This window comes from Neodiprion pinetum, chromosome 6, assembly GCF_021155775.2.
Source record: "Neodiprion pinetum isolate iyNeoPine1 chromosome 6, iyNeoPine1.2, whole genome shotgun sequence".
Classification (NCBI taxonomy): Eukaryota; Metazoa; Arthropoda; class Insecta; order Hymenoptera; family Diprionidae; genus Neodiprion; species Neodiprion pinetum.
Genome location: NC_060237.1, coordinates 11218843 through 11236149, shown reverse-complemented (window position 1 = coordinate 11236149; position 17307 = coordinate 11218843). Strand labels below are relative to the sequence as shown.

At 37.9% G+C, this 17307-nt stretch overlaps 1 protein-coding gene across 10 annotated transcripts in view; it reads right to left on the bottom strand.

The window, feature by feature from the left end:
- ATP8A (ATPase phospholipid transporting 8A1) overlaps positions 1–16436 on the bottom strand; it is a 64522-nt gene extending 48086 nt beyond the window's left edge. For 2 of the 10 annotated variants that reach the window (XM_046631133.2, XM_046631139.2), the window contains exon 1: positions 9942–10315. In XM_046631133.2, the coding sequence (XP_046487089.1) occupies positions 9942–9971 (30 nt within the window). In that variant the 5' untranslated portion in view covers positions 9972–10315. Of the gene's footprint in view, positions 1–6559; positions 7755–9941; positions 10329–14448; positions 15145–16034; positions 16189–16253 lie in introns of those variants that run through there. The other 8 variants (XM_046631131.2, XM_046631132.2, XR_006883782.2 and 5 more) reach the window with 8 other exon arrangements.
- Between the last annotated feature and the right edge of the window lie 871 nt (positions 16437–17307).

Sequence of the window (17307 nt, the reverse complement as noted above, 5' to 3'; positions counted from 1 at the left end):
ATTCCCTATCTAAAATCCCACGTTACTTACAAAATTTCAAAAATAGCACAACGCACTAGTCGACCCGTATCAACGTCATCCTTCTCCCTTCAGGCGCTTCAAATTTTGTACAAAACTTTGTCTTGAATTTCTCTGTGTTTCGGAGATATTCGCCCGGAAGGATTCAAACCTATCACCCAGTATGAAGTGTTCTAAAAGATCAAAATTCAATACATTTGAGTAAATACTTATTGTAAGTATAGGCCTTGTGCGTCTTACGATTCCAGAGACTTCGATGTGTTTCGATATCGGATGTTTCGAAGTAATTTTGCGCTGATTTCATACGGTTTCAAAGGATCTCGTTGTATTAGGAGATTTTAGCGTGATTCCATAGGATTTCACGTGATTTTGAATGATTTCATTGTAATTTTGAGGAGATTTCCATGTGATTACGAGTGATTTCCATAGCAATTTCAACTGTTTTTAGTTGATTTCAGCTGACTTAAGTCGATTTCTTTTGATTTCAAATGCTTTCAGCTTGTTTTAACATCTCCCTCTTTATTTTCCCACTCAAGAAATTTCAACCTTTAGCCCGCTTCGCACGTTCAAAAACATGCATTTTTCTCCATGTGTTGTAAAAAAGTATAATCACGTCCATGAATTGGTCAGAGTCAAATGTTGATCGATAGAATGTCTCATATATAATATATTATTACGTTTGAAAAGGTATCGATATCCTTTCTCCAAGCCTGTTACGTAGATATACAAACATTGTATACTGCCGAAGATATTCCATTAAGGTCTGCCCTAATTCTCTGCAGAATTCGTCAACATAACGTAACAAACAAAATGCCAATAAATTCACAGCAATTATTTTCGTCGCGGAACTTGATTGAAATTTTTCTATTGCAGGACAGTTCAATCGTATAAAAAAGCTCACGCGATCATCGCTGAAACATGCGGTAGCAGACAACTTTGGAATAACATGGATCCGTTCTACTTCGGAAGAATAATAGCAATTCCAACACGTCGCGTCTTTTACAGTTAGTCACGGAAATTAGGGTTCCCGTACACGTATGATCAAGTATTGATAACAGATGTTTGTTGGCTTGCGTAACACTGCGACGGACACTTTTGAAGCTAATGGCGATGGCAACGGGGAGGACGACACCTTGTACATATTTGTCCATCTGTCCAAGTGACCGTGAAGTGGACGTGACAAATTACTGTTCAGGAAGTACCTAGACAGGGTCATCCTATAGCCTTGCCAAAGCAAACCCACCGTTAAAAGCACAAGCATTTGCTATTCCGTTTTGAAATAGAGGAAAGCAGGAACTTGGTCGTCTTTTTTTTTTGGTTTGATGTGGACATACAAGCGGTGAATATCTGCTATCTGGAATTGCCTCGCGAATTACGCAAAAGAGAGAGGTTTGCACCCCTGATGTAAGGAATATATACATTTAATGATTGTAATATGGTCAAATTAGTAAGTACAGTGATTAGTCGAGAATTGAGGTAGTAACTTGAGACGTGTACAGATTTAAGCATATTTGCGCTCACGAACGTGTTTCGTCTCCTTTCTTTTTTCTGGGGTCAGGAGGAAGCGAATATAGTGGATGTGCGCAAAAATAGTCAAGTCTGTACGCGGCTTGGGATTTATTCCATCGAGAGCGTATCGTTTTTACAAGTGCCGAAACCTATATTAACAAGTCCGTTTCTACAAGTGGCGATCCTACAAGTTCGTTTATCATACATTTAATTGTCAGTTTCGTACATTTTGATCTAATTTCATTTAATCTAATTTAAATTGTTTTAAATTGTTTGACCGGCCCTTGCAGAAACGAACTTGTAAGCATCGGCATTAGTAGAAACGTACTTGTAGAAACGGTCTTCTCCCGTTCCAACTTACTATAGGAGTAGTCCATCCAATAATTACCTTCAGTCGTCGAAGCTATTGTCGAACTTTCATTGAAGAATTTTGCCGAATGCTTATAGTCTAAGTAATTGATAACGACAGTGAATTATGGTAGTTAGGCCTGACACAGTTATGCCTATTAACGAAATCAATTCTCCATCCCAGGATATATTGCAGGATAAATACCACTAACAAGGGGACCTTACAGGTTGTCACTCACGGATTTTGATGGGTCTCAGATATGTTGTAGAGGGATCTACCCTGAGTACCTGAGTACAGGAATTTTTTTCAACGGCTCATAGATTTCGAGAAAAATCGTTCGGAAATTTAACTCGTACCTAATATATCGGTAAAATAGTATGATTTCCGAGCAAGCGAGCGCAGCCCAGTGAGCAAGTTTCACGGCTCCGACTCTGACGGTCCCGGGTTCAAGTCCCGCGCGATACTTTTTTTTCTCTCACGAAATACAAATAAATTGAATGGACTGTGCAAAATCGTCTAATTATTTATTATTATTTTATTTATTATTATTTTTAGACTTTTTTTTATTTATATAGGCCTCCATTTCGGAGCTTTGTATCGAATTTTGACTTCTTGGTATTCAAATTTTTCATACGATCGTATTTATTAAAATTTTCATATCTTTACATGAAATTCTGTGAATAAGGTCGAAACTTTTAGTATTTTATGCAAGATTCACAGAGTGAAAGAATATTTAAATTTCCGCAATTGTACACTTAATCCTTTGGAAAAAATAAGCTTCACAGTATACTCAATGATCCAAATTGAACCGTGGAAATAAAAGTTGGAAGACTTAAGGATGTTCTTGGTGTACAATCCCAGACAAAAGTAACTGAAATGCGAAATAGATGAAATTTTTCGGTTTACGAAGATAAAATACGCACCATAGGCATTTATATGTTGTAAAGGAATACAATGATGCTACCGAACATGTTTCTTCGGCTCCAGATATTGTTATATTAGTTAATTTTGCTATTTTGTGACGGTTGACTGAAAACTTTTGCACATGAATTTGACCTGAATCCAACTGTAAAAAAAAAAACTGTCGCCCATATGAGACATATTTGATGCATACCAAGCATAAAATGAGAACTAAAAATGCATAAAATATACTATTAATCATTAGTAAAGTCATATTTTCACTTAGATCACTTTTAGAAGTCAAAATAATGTCACTGCGATATTTCGTTATTTTACGGTTGGCCCTACTGCGAAGCGGTGAGAAACTATGTTCAGCATGCACATCGTCTCTCTCTCTCACACTCTCTTCCATGCCGTTCGCGCATCCCCTTGACAGACGACCAGCCCACATTTGCATAACAAAATTTCACCTCCTCTTTTCTTAATAACTTTGGTAATAATCATTTTTCGTGTAAAATTCAAAATAAACAAGTTATTCAAGAAACAAAAATTCACCCTTAAATTCAAAATGGCGGAAAATGCAACGCCGTGCGGACCCTGAAAACCAAAATGTAGACTACCATTGACCCCCCCAACGATTTCCGAAGGAAAATTACTACTGGCAATTTTCAAGATGTCAAATCCTAATTCGACTGGGCTACCAGTATAATTTCGTCCAGACTCGCCACACCCTTTATAATTGTTCTACAAATAAGGAAAACTGCGAGATTCGTTAAACCCTTCTGAAAGACTTGAGATCATTAAATTTGCCGCACTTGCAGGGTAAAGACGGACCGGAGTAAAAGCAGGACAAGGCAGCGAGAGTAACCTTTGAAAATATAAAGGCTAAAGAGCCCTTTGCCGGCGGGTATTGTTTCTTTGACGAAATGTCAGGGCTCTCGGATCAACCTATCTTCCGAGAGGGTTATATAAACATGGCGGATTCCGACACGCCGTTTCGATCAAGCTTTAGATATCCTTTTTGATATTGATTACGATTTTTTATCACAGGTACAGTCCTACGTGAACAACCGCTCGTGAATTATTTCATATTTTACCAACTACTCGTGGACAAAGCTTTTTTAAAAATTTTGTGATTTTGGAAGTATTTTTCTATTTCCTATAGCTTATAATCTCATAGTCGTATCGAAAAGCGTCCAATGGTGGGATTATCTCTTTTCGTACGACCTTCCTGAGGAACGTGTGAAAGAAAATTTCTATCGCTATTCAGAAGTTTTTTACACCAGAAATCGATCTCATTCAGGTCATGTAGCTGTACTACCTTTACCAACCGAATAAACTCACCCATTTGACCGCTAGCTTGACCGATATTATTCAAAATCTGACCAGTTCTAAGTTGGAAAGAACCGCGTCAATTGATTCCGAACTAGTTTTTTTTCGTAATACTGACATCGTTGAATATTTAATTTCACATCATTGCACCGATACTTAGTATGATCAACAAATGTCAATCTTGAACTGAACATTGGGAAAAACGAAAATTTGTTTCAGTGACTTTGCAGAGAATGGTCTTCTGATTATTATTAAAAGCTCATTCCGGCTCACATCGTAGTAAACACATTAAGAGTAGAGCGATCAGCAATTGACGAACAACCCTGCAGGCATGGTGCTATCGTTACCACCTGATAACGTTTTGACGATTAAATTACAAATGGGATTCCTGGAGGAGGAATTAACCATCTATGGAAAAAACTAAATGCATGTAAAGAATTTATTATAATCACCCCAAAAATGAATAGTTGAGTTTTGAGCACGTGTGTGGGTTATATAGTATACTATTTATAGGGTGGTCCTTATTTTAGACTTTTACGAAATTTAACCGGGACGCCCCCCAAATTATTTCCCGATGATTAAACAGAAATCTCCTCAAAAGTACAGGTCTTTATCGCAACCTTAAACCCTCTCGCAAGTTCTGTGATGTTTGCCATTTAAAATATCAACATTTTTACTCAACTTTCAGTATATGTCTAATTGATCGTGGGACTAACGATTTGCAAAAAATCTGTAAGTGTAATTAAATTGATCGGTATTGATGCTACTATTTGATAAAAAGATCAGCACCGTTAATCGAGCATTTTAACTGTAGTAAAAACGTATGTATTTTAACCCCCCGTAACCACACCACCGGAGAATGTCACGGTTGTCACACTGGATCGATTTATACCCAGTCATTAAAAAAAAAAAAGAAAAGAAAAAAAAAAAACGATCGTGAGAAAACTCTCCGTCTGATATGGATCGAAAAATTGATTTATAAGAAATGTAAAATCAAGTTTCGCGATTCACCCAATTTCCCACACCCCCCTCCGAGCGATGATTCGTCTTTTACTAATTAGTATGATTAAAATCGAAGTTACCTAATCAATTTCGAATTTTTGCGGAGCTGCTAGGATATTCCACATCAGTCAACGAACCGCGCACCGTCACCGCGCGCTGTAAAATCAAGTTTCGCGATTTAAAAAAATTCCCAGACCCCCATCCAAATGATGATTCGACTTTTGCCTGACTAGTATTTCAGGAAAATTGGGCAAAATAAGAAGTCATACAAGTTGACACAGACGTGCCAAGATCTACCGTATATAGCAATTTATTGCCGTCTGATAATGAAATCCTGCATTAACACAGGCCGATGGTTGCAAATACTCGATAATAAGACGGTTGAAATTTCAGATTTTTAATTGGCCCAAGAGTTTTCATATTTTATTCGACATTTCTCCGATTCGAGAGGTTAGATTCTGATACACATGGTCCACACAAGTAGCAATAAAGTTTGACTCCGTACGTCAAAATTGAAACTGAAATGAATTTACCAGTACACCATATCTTGTCACTCTGACGAGCTAGTCGCAATATATATTTTAGAATCCGAATGACAGTTAGAGTAAATTTGTGACCGCGATACGAAACTTCAGGATATTGTGAATTTCCATTTCTTCGTAAAGCCATATCTCTAAAACGTATCGGTACTACAAGCTCCGAAAACTCGCTGTAACCTTGGGACAGCTTATCGAAATAAAGTTTTATCGTCCATCGTTTGGTCCGTTTCCGTCCATTTTTCGGCTCTTTCGAGAATGGAAAAACGAACCAAACACTATAAAGAGAGGATGAGAGAGCGAAATTACAAGGAATTACAAAAGATTTTTGTGATAGCAGCATGGCCAAGATGCTTCAATCCATATGGAATGGAACGTATGTACGGTAAAATTTAGAAATTTCTTATTTCAAATCAGGAGCCAATATTGTTTCCCAAAACAACTGAGAAATTATTGATCCGGCATTTATAATATAGTTATATTACGAGTGATGTGTAGTTAGCCTTCAATTACGTCGAGTCGTTAATTCGTGTTTTTCGATATGAGGGCCCCCAGCATGATGCCGGAGCAAGTAGAGGATAAAAAAAGAAGTGTTACAAACAGCTTGCAGAGGCTAAGCTTGCTCTTTGTGATTCACGAGCAGCTACCAGACACGACGGAAGACAACTCTCTGTACTCTGTATAGTATGTTGAATTGATTCTGACGTTCTACAAATACGTTGATAGTGGTACTGACCTCTTCGAGATCACATGTTGAGAGAATTAGGCGAACACATGCAGCAACTCATCACCATCAGAATCACTTCACTCGATTAAAGATAGTGAAATATGGAAATACACTTATTATATGATCTCAATACTAAATTCATGCTTTAAAATTATGAATGTATACGATATTAAATGCAAAAATTACATTTTTCCTGAGGAAGGAATTCATTTTGAAGATGCTGCCAGACGCAGTACTTAGAAGTCTTCTTCGAGTTTTATCAGCAATTTTCTGTGAGAATTTTCTGCCCCTGACAACGATCGTTTCGTAAGCGGTAGGTTAATTTTTAATTTGGAACTAAAGGATATAGATCAACGATTCCACGATGAATTCCAAAACGAGTGTTGATCCATTTAACGCATCATCATTTATCTCTTGCCCTGTGCACCCGACATACATCCATAACGATGCACTGGCAACGATCTGGGATGGAAGCTCGGCTTTCATACTCTCGGAATAGCTTTCTGACTCACTGACAAATCTTCCGTCTCATATTCCCATTTTGTACTATGTGCACAGTTTTTGATCCGGACGTGGTTTCAGGATCAGGTTATAACAACCATTCAGGTTACATTAGGCATCGCGCGTATCATCTGGCGGTAGATTCACGTCAGTCAAGCTTGACAATGAGTTTGATAAAGCTTCTCTTCTGAAGGAGTGGCCCCTGGCCCAGCAGCGTCAACGTCACATTTAATACTGCACCCAGTTGTTTGTATATCTAGGGTTGGTTGATTCAGTGGATACGGAACACGTAACCTGGAGGCACTCCTTTGACTTCAATCTTTCCTTTTGTTTCTAGGCATCGTTCGATTACCGTTGTAAGGTTGAATTTTACGTAACCGAATTAGGGTGGATCGGGCGTGCCTGTTTTTCACTTTTGACAACGTTAAGTCTCGCGAAAAATTATTTCATTCTCCTTACAGTCAAATATATATTATGGCCAGTCTCAACTACTTTCAAGGCATCTGTAGATCTTCTACGACTAACTATTACCGTACAGCTCAGCAAAACTGTGGGCAAAAATAAGCTGAAAATAAAAACTGTACGTCACACTATTTTTTACACGACCACTGCATGCGTTATTTCTTTTCGTACAATCACGTTTTCACTGATATAAAGCATTTAATTATAGACGGGTTCGTAATAAGCTCACGCGCTATCACACTATACATATAACATTACTCGTTACTTTTGGATTACAGTAATATTAACTCTGTTTGCACCGTGAATATTTGACTTGCGAATATATTTACGATCATTATATTCCTAAGCGTGCACTGAAGTTACGCAGCGTTCACGAATTCATTGACAGCGAACTTCTCAAGTGGAATTGAGAGGCATTGATTCGGTGCTTGTCACTAACAGACTGTCTTTAATGAAACGTCACACTGTAAGCTTGAGTTTGATATTCCCATCAGTGATGTCGGCGGTCACTATCGCAATATTTCAACATAATAGATCGCGTCATGTCGTCTAAGGAGAAACTGTTTACAAAGCATTAACTTCTCTAACGTAAAAAATTAAGAAGAGAAAACAAGTCTGGTTAATTCGATTTAGAACAAACTATTTATGAATTCTTATGCATTTACTACCTGCAAAAAAAATCAAACTTTGAATTAAACACCGTCAACTGTGCTTCTTCTGAAAGCACCAAAATTGCTGATCTATAAATTCCACTACACTTTAAGCTGGCTCGGATCTTTCTTGAACTCTTGGTTTAAAAATAGCACACTTCTAAAGGATGTCTGGTTTTATTTCATCTCAAGCATGACTCGTTCTTTTTATGCCAGACGGCTTCGATGATGAAAAGTGAATGAAACTCAAAAATATTATGTAACACTTGATTGACGCGAATTTTGCCGTCTATTATTGTGTATTCTGCACACTGTTGTTAAATCTGGGACGATAACAGTACGTGATCTATTTTCTCAACTTATCATAGAAAAATGCGTCAAGCGAGAGAAGTTTTTTTTTTATACCTTCAAAACCAAACGCAATGAGAGGTTTTATTGGGGTTGCCAAATTTGATGATATGTAGTATCTATAGAAGTATGACAAAAGCAAAGTTATTTCGAGGTGAAGAGATATTTGATGTAAGAAAAGAAAACAGTGACGAGAAGTAAATTTGTATTACTCAACTGCTGTTTTTACCAGAGTTATTCATATGGCAGAGCTGAATTTAGATGAACTACGGTAAGAATATGACCTTCTCAAACCGATCGTACTACCAAATCATCATGCTTCGATTCACAATTTAATTCAGACGGGAAGGTAAACTTGAAATATAAATGTCAATGACGCGACACCCAACTTGGATTGCGAGATTGGTAGCCTTTTTTTTTACAACAGCATACGAAGAAATAAAGTAACATCAACCCGCGTTTCATGGGCTTGCCATGCGTGACGCAATGCTCGTCCTTTCTAGTTTATTATCACAAGAAAACAATGCCCATCAGACGAAAATGTTGTATGAATTGGAAGCTCTGATAGCTGAATAAGAACCGTAACCTTCCCGTCGACAAACACTTGTCACTGTCATGCGTAATGAAAAATGATTGCACTACACGAAACGTCTTGGCACAATAGGCTTGGATGATTATTGATCGACTGTCGTCAATTCGGCAAAAAAAAATCTAGGCCAATTAGCTCGCTTATCGATTATCGTAGAGTCTTGGCAGTTTGTACAGCGAACCTCTTTGAACCTAGAACCGATAGCTGACACCAAGTGTGTATTTAACCTCTTTACTTTGGTGTTTATGAACCGAAGAGTTCTGCGCAGCTGAGTTCTCGTCTAGATTCAGCTTTATCAGACGGAGTAGGGACATCCTCTAAAATAAACCGTAGATGAGCAATGTCGAAGCCTGAATGAGTGTAAATCTCCGTGTAAATTGAGCTATAGTCGAATGCAGTCTAACTTTTAACGAGCTGGTCGAAGATGTATCATCGATTTAACTTTGACTAGGCCGAGTTTACACTAAGCTTACAGCAATTGCCAGACACTGTAATGACAAGTGTCATGTTACTTGGTAGCTTAATTTAAGGAGGCTGAAAATTCAACCTTGAATATGGTGTAAGAACGTGAACGGTGTTAATCAATTACATAAGCCTTGTCCGCGATGCATAAATTCTGTTTTGATCAAAATACACCAAAGCGACACCTTTGACTTTGCTGTAAATTTAACAGGGTATTTGGCAGTGTATTGGGAACGGCTAAAAAAAAATTGGCATCGTGAATCTCGACTTTCTTGCATAGTAGAAAAAATGTTTTACCGAGAAAGGTGAATTAGGATACATCTGAGTTCCTCTTTTCCATGAACTATTTGATGCAATATATGTTATATTTTTTATGCCTCAACAATAAACGAGTAACTTAAAAAATGTGAAAAAATTCAAACAGTAACTTTAAGTAGTACTGCTGTATAACCAATTACGGAACAGATGCGAGAGGATAAAAAAAAAGTGTGTGAGTTGGTGGAGAACGCCTCATAGTTACGTTGATGAACAACGGTTGAATAAATATGAAACTTACCAAGTAAAGACATGGTAATGAGACCTGCATTGTCACATCAACAACAGATTTAGCATTCTGTCTACACGGATCGATTGCAGATGTGTACTTATACAGTCACCCAGCATATAATGTACACACAAAAACACGCACACACCTCGGAAACTGAATGCCAATTACGAAGGCATGAAAACAGAAGATCGAATTGGCTCCATTGCTTCGTAAAATTGTTCAGAGTACATGTAACGGAGCTTTAGAAGTAAGAATAAATACAACGATTCACTCAATGATTCTCTGACTACTGTGACAATTGCCAATCTTTGCATTCACTTTGTGTGGTGTTCAGATTGGACCTGCGTGCCTATCACTGATCACATGCAGTAACACAGTCTGATGTCGTATCTTTCTGATTGCCAGCACTTATTTACGGTTCACTGAATACACGCAACACCGTTTTGTGGCGAGAAGTTTTTTTTTTCCGTCGGTACATCCTGTACCCTACAGGCATAGCTATGATTCATTTCCTTTGAGGTTTACTTATCGGCCTCAGCCACCCATAAAATGAGAAACACACTGTAAATGATGAATAAAATAGTAACCGTGGTAAACGCGATCAATAGAAAACCCTGGAGCGAACTTTATAGGTGTAAATTGAGTTTATCCTTCTAGTGACGCAAGAGTCCTGTACGAGACTATGATTATGTAATGAAAAGACAATAAAAAAAAAACCACCCCGGCTGTTTCGACGCCTCGTACATAGAGGGTTATATGAAGGATAATGAACTGTTTTAATTGTAATTATAAGTCGTGAGTATAGACCATTATGAGACACATACCATCTAAACAAAAGATTTTGTTACTGCTAGTGAAATATGATGAAAAACAGGTCGGCTGTGGCATAATTTATATTTATGTTACCAAAAAAAGAACTCTATCGACCGGTTCGTTCGCCTGCGTGAGATATTAACGTATTGTATACGCGTTTGTTTATGTCACGCTTATAGGTAGAAAATTAGCGTCGTTGACATCGATTATTCAAGAGTGAAGGGCGTCGATTTTTTTATAAATTTATTTCACCCATCTGTATTACACCTGCCATTCAATGACTCGTTGAAAAAAAAAAGAAGCACGAAATGTGCGCGCTGCGAAGCAGAATACGTTTTTGTTAAAAATTAAGCCAATTTCACGAAGTTACTTGGATATTCTATGGGATTACAACGTGTACAATGCATGTATACATGTATTTTGGTACGTGTCCGGGGTAAGTTGTGTGGTGTTCTCATTCGAGGCAAGCATACAGAATTATAATGTACAAAGAATTATGTTACGGGATTTTTCCATTAAGGATATTGCCTAATGAATAAATAATATAGTGCATTGACTTTTGTCGTTGAAATCGGTTGAAAGAATAAGAAAAATCCAGACTGAAAGAAATACATTTTCTGTTAAAATACTACTTCTTAACATTATTGATATGATACTTCCGAACAACATCCACTTTCTGCTTTATTATACCTGTACGTGGCACTGTTGGTCATAATCTTTTGTAAACGTATTGCAATTGGGACACGATGATACAGCACGTTCTGCCGTACATTATGCCGCAGTAAAGCTCTTCAGCTTTAAAGCTTTTAATGAAACGAAGAATGTAATCGTGACGGGTCGTTTTCCATTTTAATACGTATATAATGCCTGCAAACACGTAGCGTGTAGAGACTTTAAAATCAATAACTATAGTATAACAAAACCTCAAAGGCATGAATAGTTGTAGACGCGTGTCTTTCTGAATGCCCTATTTTTTAGGTCTTTGATTATTTCCAATTCACCTTTTCAGTCCTAAAGTCACTTTCTTAGAGTGCCAAGTTTACGGATTCAAGAATTAAACCCTCGTCACAACAAACTTTATTGCATTTGACGTTAGCTTCCAATGTGTCGTCATCTTCTGATCTCTTCTGGATATTTCTACACTTGAATTACATAAAAAAGGCGAAAAAAAAATAAAATAAATAATACATTAACATATGATTGTCTTGCCGTGACGTTGCTAATTGTGGTTTACATTCCTGGCTACAATGTCGTAAGTTAATTTGTACCAGTTAATGACACTAATAGAATGTAGCAGCAAAGCATCAACCTCTAAACAGTAATCACATCACAGTCTCTGATAGCCTAGTTTTGCCGGAAACATATATCATATTAAAGTCCTGGTTGTTTTCTACGTAATAATTTACCGCCAGCGTCCACACTATTGGCAACAACAGTAGAACCCCCTTATAATCAATTTAGACCAGGAAAACTGATGCCTCAATGCAGTAGCTATTAGCAACGGTGTCCAAGCGCTCTCATTGCAGCGCTGCCAACAGACTCTTTTCCTGTCTGTAGGCAAAGCTGCGAAGCGAGACTCCTTCGTTATTATTAATCTACGATCCTTGTGATTATCAACAGCAAGGCCCTAATACTCCTTTCTTTAGTTTTGTATTTGTTTACCGGAATCCAAATTTTATTCGAAATGAGGGTTTTGCAAAACTGCAAACCGGTTTATAAAATCAGTTGACAACTGCAGTGAAATCGGCGTAACCCGTTTTTAAATCTTTGCAATTGAATGAAAAGACAGTAATGGTTTGATGGATCGATATCTGACCATATTGCGGTCTTTTTAAAAATCCGATATTAAAATCCTGAAATAAGAGTTCAATTACTTGTTGCCATACGCACAAGATGAAAACGGAAAACAATGAATTGGTATAGTACAGTTACCTTTGATAGAAAGAAGTTGGCGAAATGTTTTTATTGTACCAACTACAAATACTTACTACCAATAAAACTATTTACAAGTTATGAATGTATAATAAATAGTACCTCCTATAGTGTACAAGCTTTGACTTTTATGGTATGGTTCCGGTGTGCCATTATTCGACACGTATAACGTGCATATAGATATCGACTGCCACTGACTTGTCAAGTGCGCGTGCAGTCACTCATCATGCGAATTCGTATGTCATACATGGAATCGATAAGGATATAACAATACGAATTTTTGTATGTCCAAGTAATAATAACGGGTAATCGACCCCTCGGCCTCCACGGCACATTAGATGAATATGACATCGTACACAAATATAGTTACATACATTCGTGACATCAACGGAAATGTGGTAACATGCCAAATGCCGAATGGGCGCGGCATTCTTGTTGCCACTCCCAAGCATAATTTGTTACTGAAACAACTCAACGAAATGAACCCGTAGATGTTCTTTCTTTAACCTTGTGCAGATACACTTAAGTTAACGTAGTATATACGTTTGAATTTTATACTAACGTCATCCTGTAACTTCTGGGTTCGTCATAAAGAGTCACCGACGATAATACTTTATTCATATTTCATAAGGTCGTGGCAACTCGAAATTTGGATACGTGACATTTTTCCATCAGGAACAAGTTGAAATTGACTAATTTCTTATCGCAGTTTGCTGATAGTAGAAAAAAGAACGCGGGAACTGTGGATAGTGTATATCGCGCATGCGCGCTAGTTGAAAACCTTTCTTGAAGACGATTGGTGAAAATTTAAATTATTTTCAAACACTACTGATTGGTGAACTTTTTTACCTCAAGTTTGTGTACACAAAAAAAAATGTGCTCCATTATACGACTTACCCGCACGTTTGTATCCCAATCGATCCATGTGTATGTGGGTGATATCAGTATGAGTAATTAAATATTCAACGCTCTGGGGTACGAGTCTTTATTCTTACGGTGTAAAGACTATATAGAAACTTCCGAAAATAGATCGAAGTATCGATTCGCCATTAGATGCATACATCCGTATGTACAGGGGCTACAGTAACTTGTAACCATTTGAGTGTTAGTGGCAAGTTTGTACTTATATATATCGAAAAATAAGACAATGCTACGTGCGAAACATTGAAACTCTATCGCGCTGTTCTGAATAATCGATCAATTGATAAACGTGACATCATACTGTGACAATGAAAATAGTACATCAAACATTTCATTCGTATTTTCAGCAGGGAGATTTATTCTTCGTCAATGTATTCAAACAAATTCAACTCGAGCTTACGAAAGAAAGTCACATGAAAGGTATAGCTTTGGTGTGTTTACTTTTGATTTTTCTTTATAAATCAAAACAATTATAGGTGGAACGTCTTGTTATCAAACAATCAAACTATTACTCAATTCACTCAGCGAATTATCACGAAATAAAAAAAAAAAAAATGCAAAATAATCGGGCCACCCGGTACGTATCGCAACAAGTGATGAAAATTTAGCAAGACATAAAAACTGACCGATCGAAACATAGAGAGAGGCTATTGGCATTGGATGTTTTATGTGTAAGTGCATGCTGAGAATAAATGGGCAGCCACAGGTTGTAGTCAAAATTATCGAGGATGAAGTAAGCCCGCATAAAACAGCAAAAGTTCGTATGTAATACAAGGTAAAATACCATAACCTGAAACGCGACAAGAGAGATCGTTGACCTGAAAATTAAAAGGAAATCAGAATTACTCACCATTTTGAAAGTGACGAGTAATTTATACCATGACACACGTGTTGGTGGATATTCGGCATCTCACATAACTCCAAAATATTCAACTTTCAAAACCACCTTCAAATTTTATTAATTATAACAAAAACTGGTCACTATTCTACGGTAAACACAAAGCGTTACACACTGCACCGACGCGACGCGCTATACGGTTGGAAAGGTAGCGCGGACAGGTAAGCCAGGTGGTTCCTTCGTCTCTGCGACACATCAACGCACACCGACTTTACCGATAGCACGTTGTCGAGCTAAGCTGGGGCTCCAACAGCGAGGTGTGTCGCTGCCCCCAAATAACTTCGCGTTTCAGGGCCTTCCCTTTCTCCTTGTTTAGCATTGAAGCCAAATTTATAACGTACAGGATACTTGATTCATTCGTTCATACTGCACTGGGTATACAACGTGTTTCCGGAGTTCCGGACAGAACGATTAAATGCGGTGGTTCTCAGCTTTGTGAACTGTGTGTTGTAGCTTCAGTTTCGAAGCTGCGCACTGGGTTTAACGTTCAGCGTCACAGTCTGTGCTCTCTGGGAGTTGCTTAAATTGGCTGCGTCGAGCGGAGTCCTAGCCGGCTCTGGCCTAGGCCAGTTCATCATGCGGAAGCGGTTTATGTTGATACAATTGAGCCAATATTATTACGGGAGCAGTGTTGTTCTCTTGGAAACTCTGAAATCAATTTAAATCAACGAATCATGCAACGATGATTTGCTTATCAGTAAAAATTTATTATAGTCTGGTATATAGCATTAAATAACGAAACGTCGAATAAAAGCATGATCTAGTGCGAATAATGCATCTTTTCATCCTTGACCGTTCACCCAACCATAATTAATTCATATATCAACAATATACTGTCACGAACGTCAAACTCATCTATAGCATTAATAGGTTCAACGATGTTTACACGAATTTCGGAACAGAAAACGCACCATTTTTCAAAACCACGATTCCTTGTTCTATTGTAACACTGATTCCCCGCAAAAATATAGCAATAAACATATTGACGTCCCTCTCAAAGTTATCTCGGTTATAACATCTTTTTCTTCAATTTACTGATAAATATTATAGGTTCGCTTTCAGTAAAAAGGCTTTTAATGAAAATTATTAAACTTGTATTATCTTATTGTGCAAGTGATTCCCGAAACTTTCTGATACAGCCGCAAAGGTGATGACTGTATTGTAAATCGAAAACTATAGGACTAACCACAATACTGCAATTTTGATTTCAACAAATGAACGTTGAAACGCGCTACGTATTGCGTATAAATGATGGGTAATCAACTTTGGCTTCACCAAGTCTCCATTGATTTAGGCTGAATGCATACGTACATACATACCTACATACCTACATACAACATACACTGAAGTTTCTATTAGGGCATGAAGACGATTATATACCCGCGGAGGTTAGACTTGTCGGTATGCATTATAGTTTTCCAAATAACTCGCAACCAAGATAGTAAGTTGATTTTTTCAATGAGTAATTTAAGAGATATAGGATGGATTTTAGCCTAGATAAATTGAGCGGGATCGAAAAAAAAACTATATATACCGACCAAAATACCGACAATTGCAGTTCTCAGCATCGCATATGGTACATATATTTTGTGGTAATCAAACACTGAGGGCGTGTTCGAAAATTGACTGAAAGTACTGTCAGTACTGAAAATCTGCAGTATACGTCACTTGGACTATACCATTTTCAGTACTGACAGTACTTTCAGTCAATTTCCGAACACGCCCTTTATACTCGTCTGTTCCTCTCATGGTCTTACATACAGGTCCGGAAACTAGTAGGGTGGGGAATGACTCAGATAATGAGGCAAAACCGTGGTTCTCGTCTTCGCCGTCTGCAGCGCTGCCCCCTCGGGGTGAGCCAATCATAAATCAGATCCGAACAGCTGATTTTTCGGAATCAACAATCCTGAATAACACTCAAAAATGAAGAAAGATGCGAATAAAAAATGATTGAGATGTTTACTAGCATTCCATGGCGGGCGTGCTAATTGTTTTATTTTAACGGAATCCTCAAATGTTTAAGTCAATAAAATCCATAAACATCAAGCGAGGGCTCACAACTTTTGAGACAGTTTGAGATCTTGTGTAGATGATCCACCGTTTACACACTTTACACTGAGTTATGAACTGTCAAAAACTTCGATGAGCAGGTTATCCTATCGGTATATATCTATATCTATCATACCCCGGGCCAATGACGCCCCTAGCGGATAGATAGGAAACAAGACCGTGTGCCTCACTAACGGTGATACCCCCTACCACTCAAAAGTGCCGGAATTACCAGACCTGTATGTAAGACCGTGGTTCCTCTCTAAAGTGCGCAGGTGACTACTAGCGCCACGTACTGGCCGGAGACACAGTAAAACCAGGAGTGCCAGGGGCCTGGTACAGAATATGGCCACTAGGCCAGTGACTAGATCGAGAGGATAGAGATCAGTGGTCCTAGTGGGCAAATGCTTTAAATTTACGTAGTGACATCTGTGCACAGCTTGCTGAACTAGCAATTTCTTCGAACAAGTCATTTGCCTGAATACCGACATATGCAAAGAACCCGCTTGAATACGTGTTTGCTGATAAAGTAAAATCCACTAGGGATACTACCGACGATTGTAGAGTTATAAACACGAAGTATCCTTCTTACTTCGTGGTTATAAAGTACGTGGGTTGCACACTTTACAAAGGTTACGGAGACCTGGTGTTGAATATGCTATAAATGAACTTAAATACCGTATGAAAATCACAACTAAGGCTTATTAATTTTCTTAATTTTTTTTTGTAACTTTTTCACTTACAAATGGGCTCACTAAAATA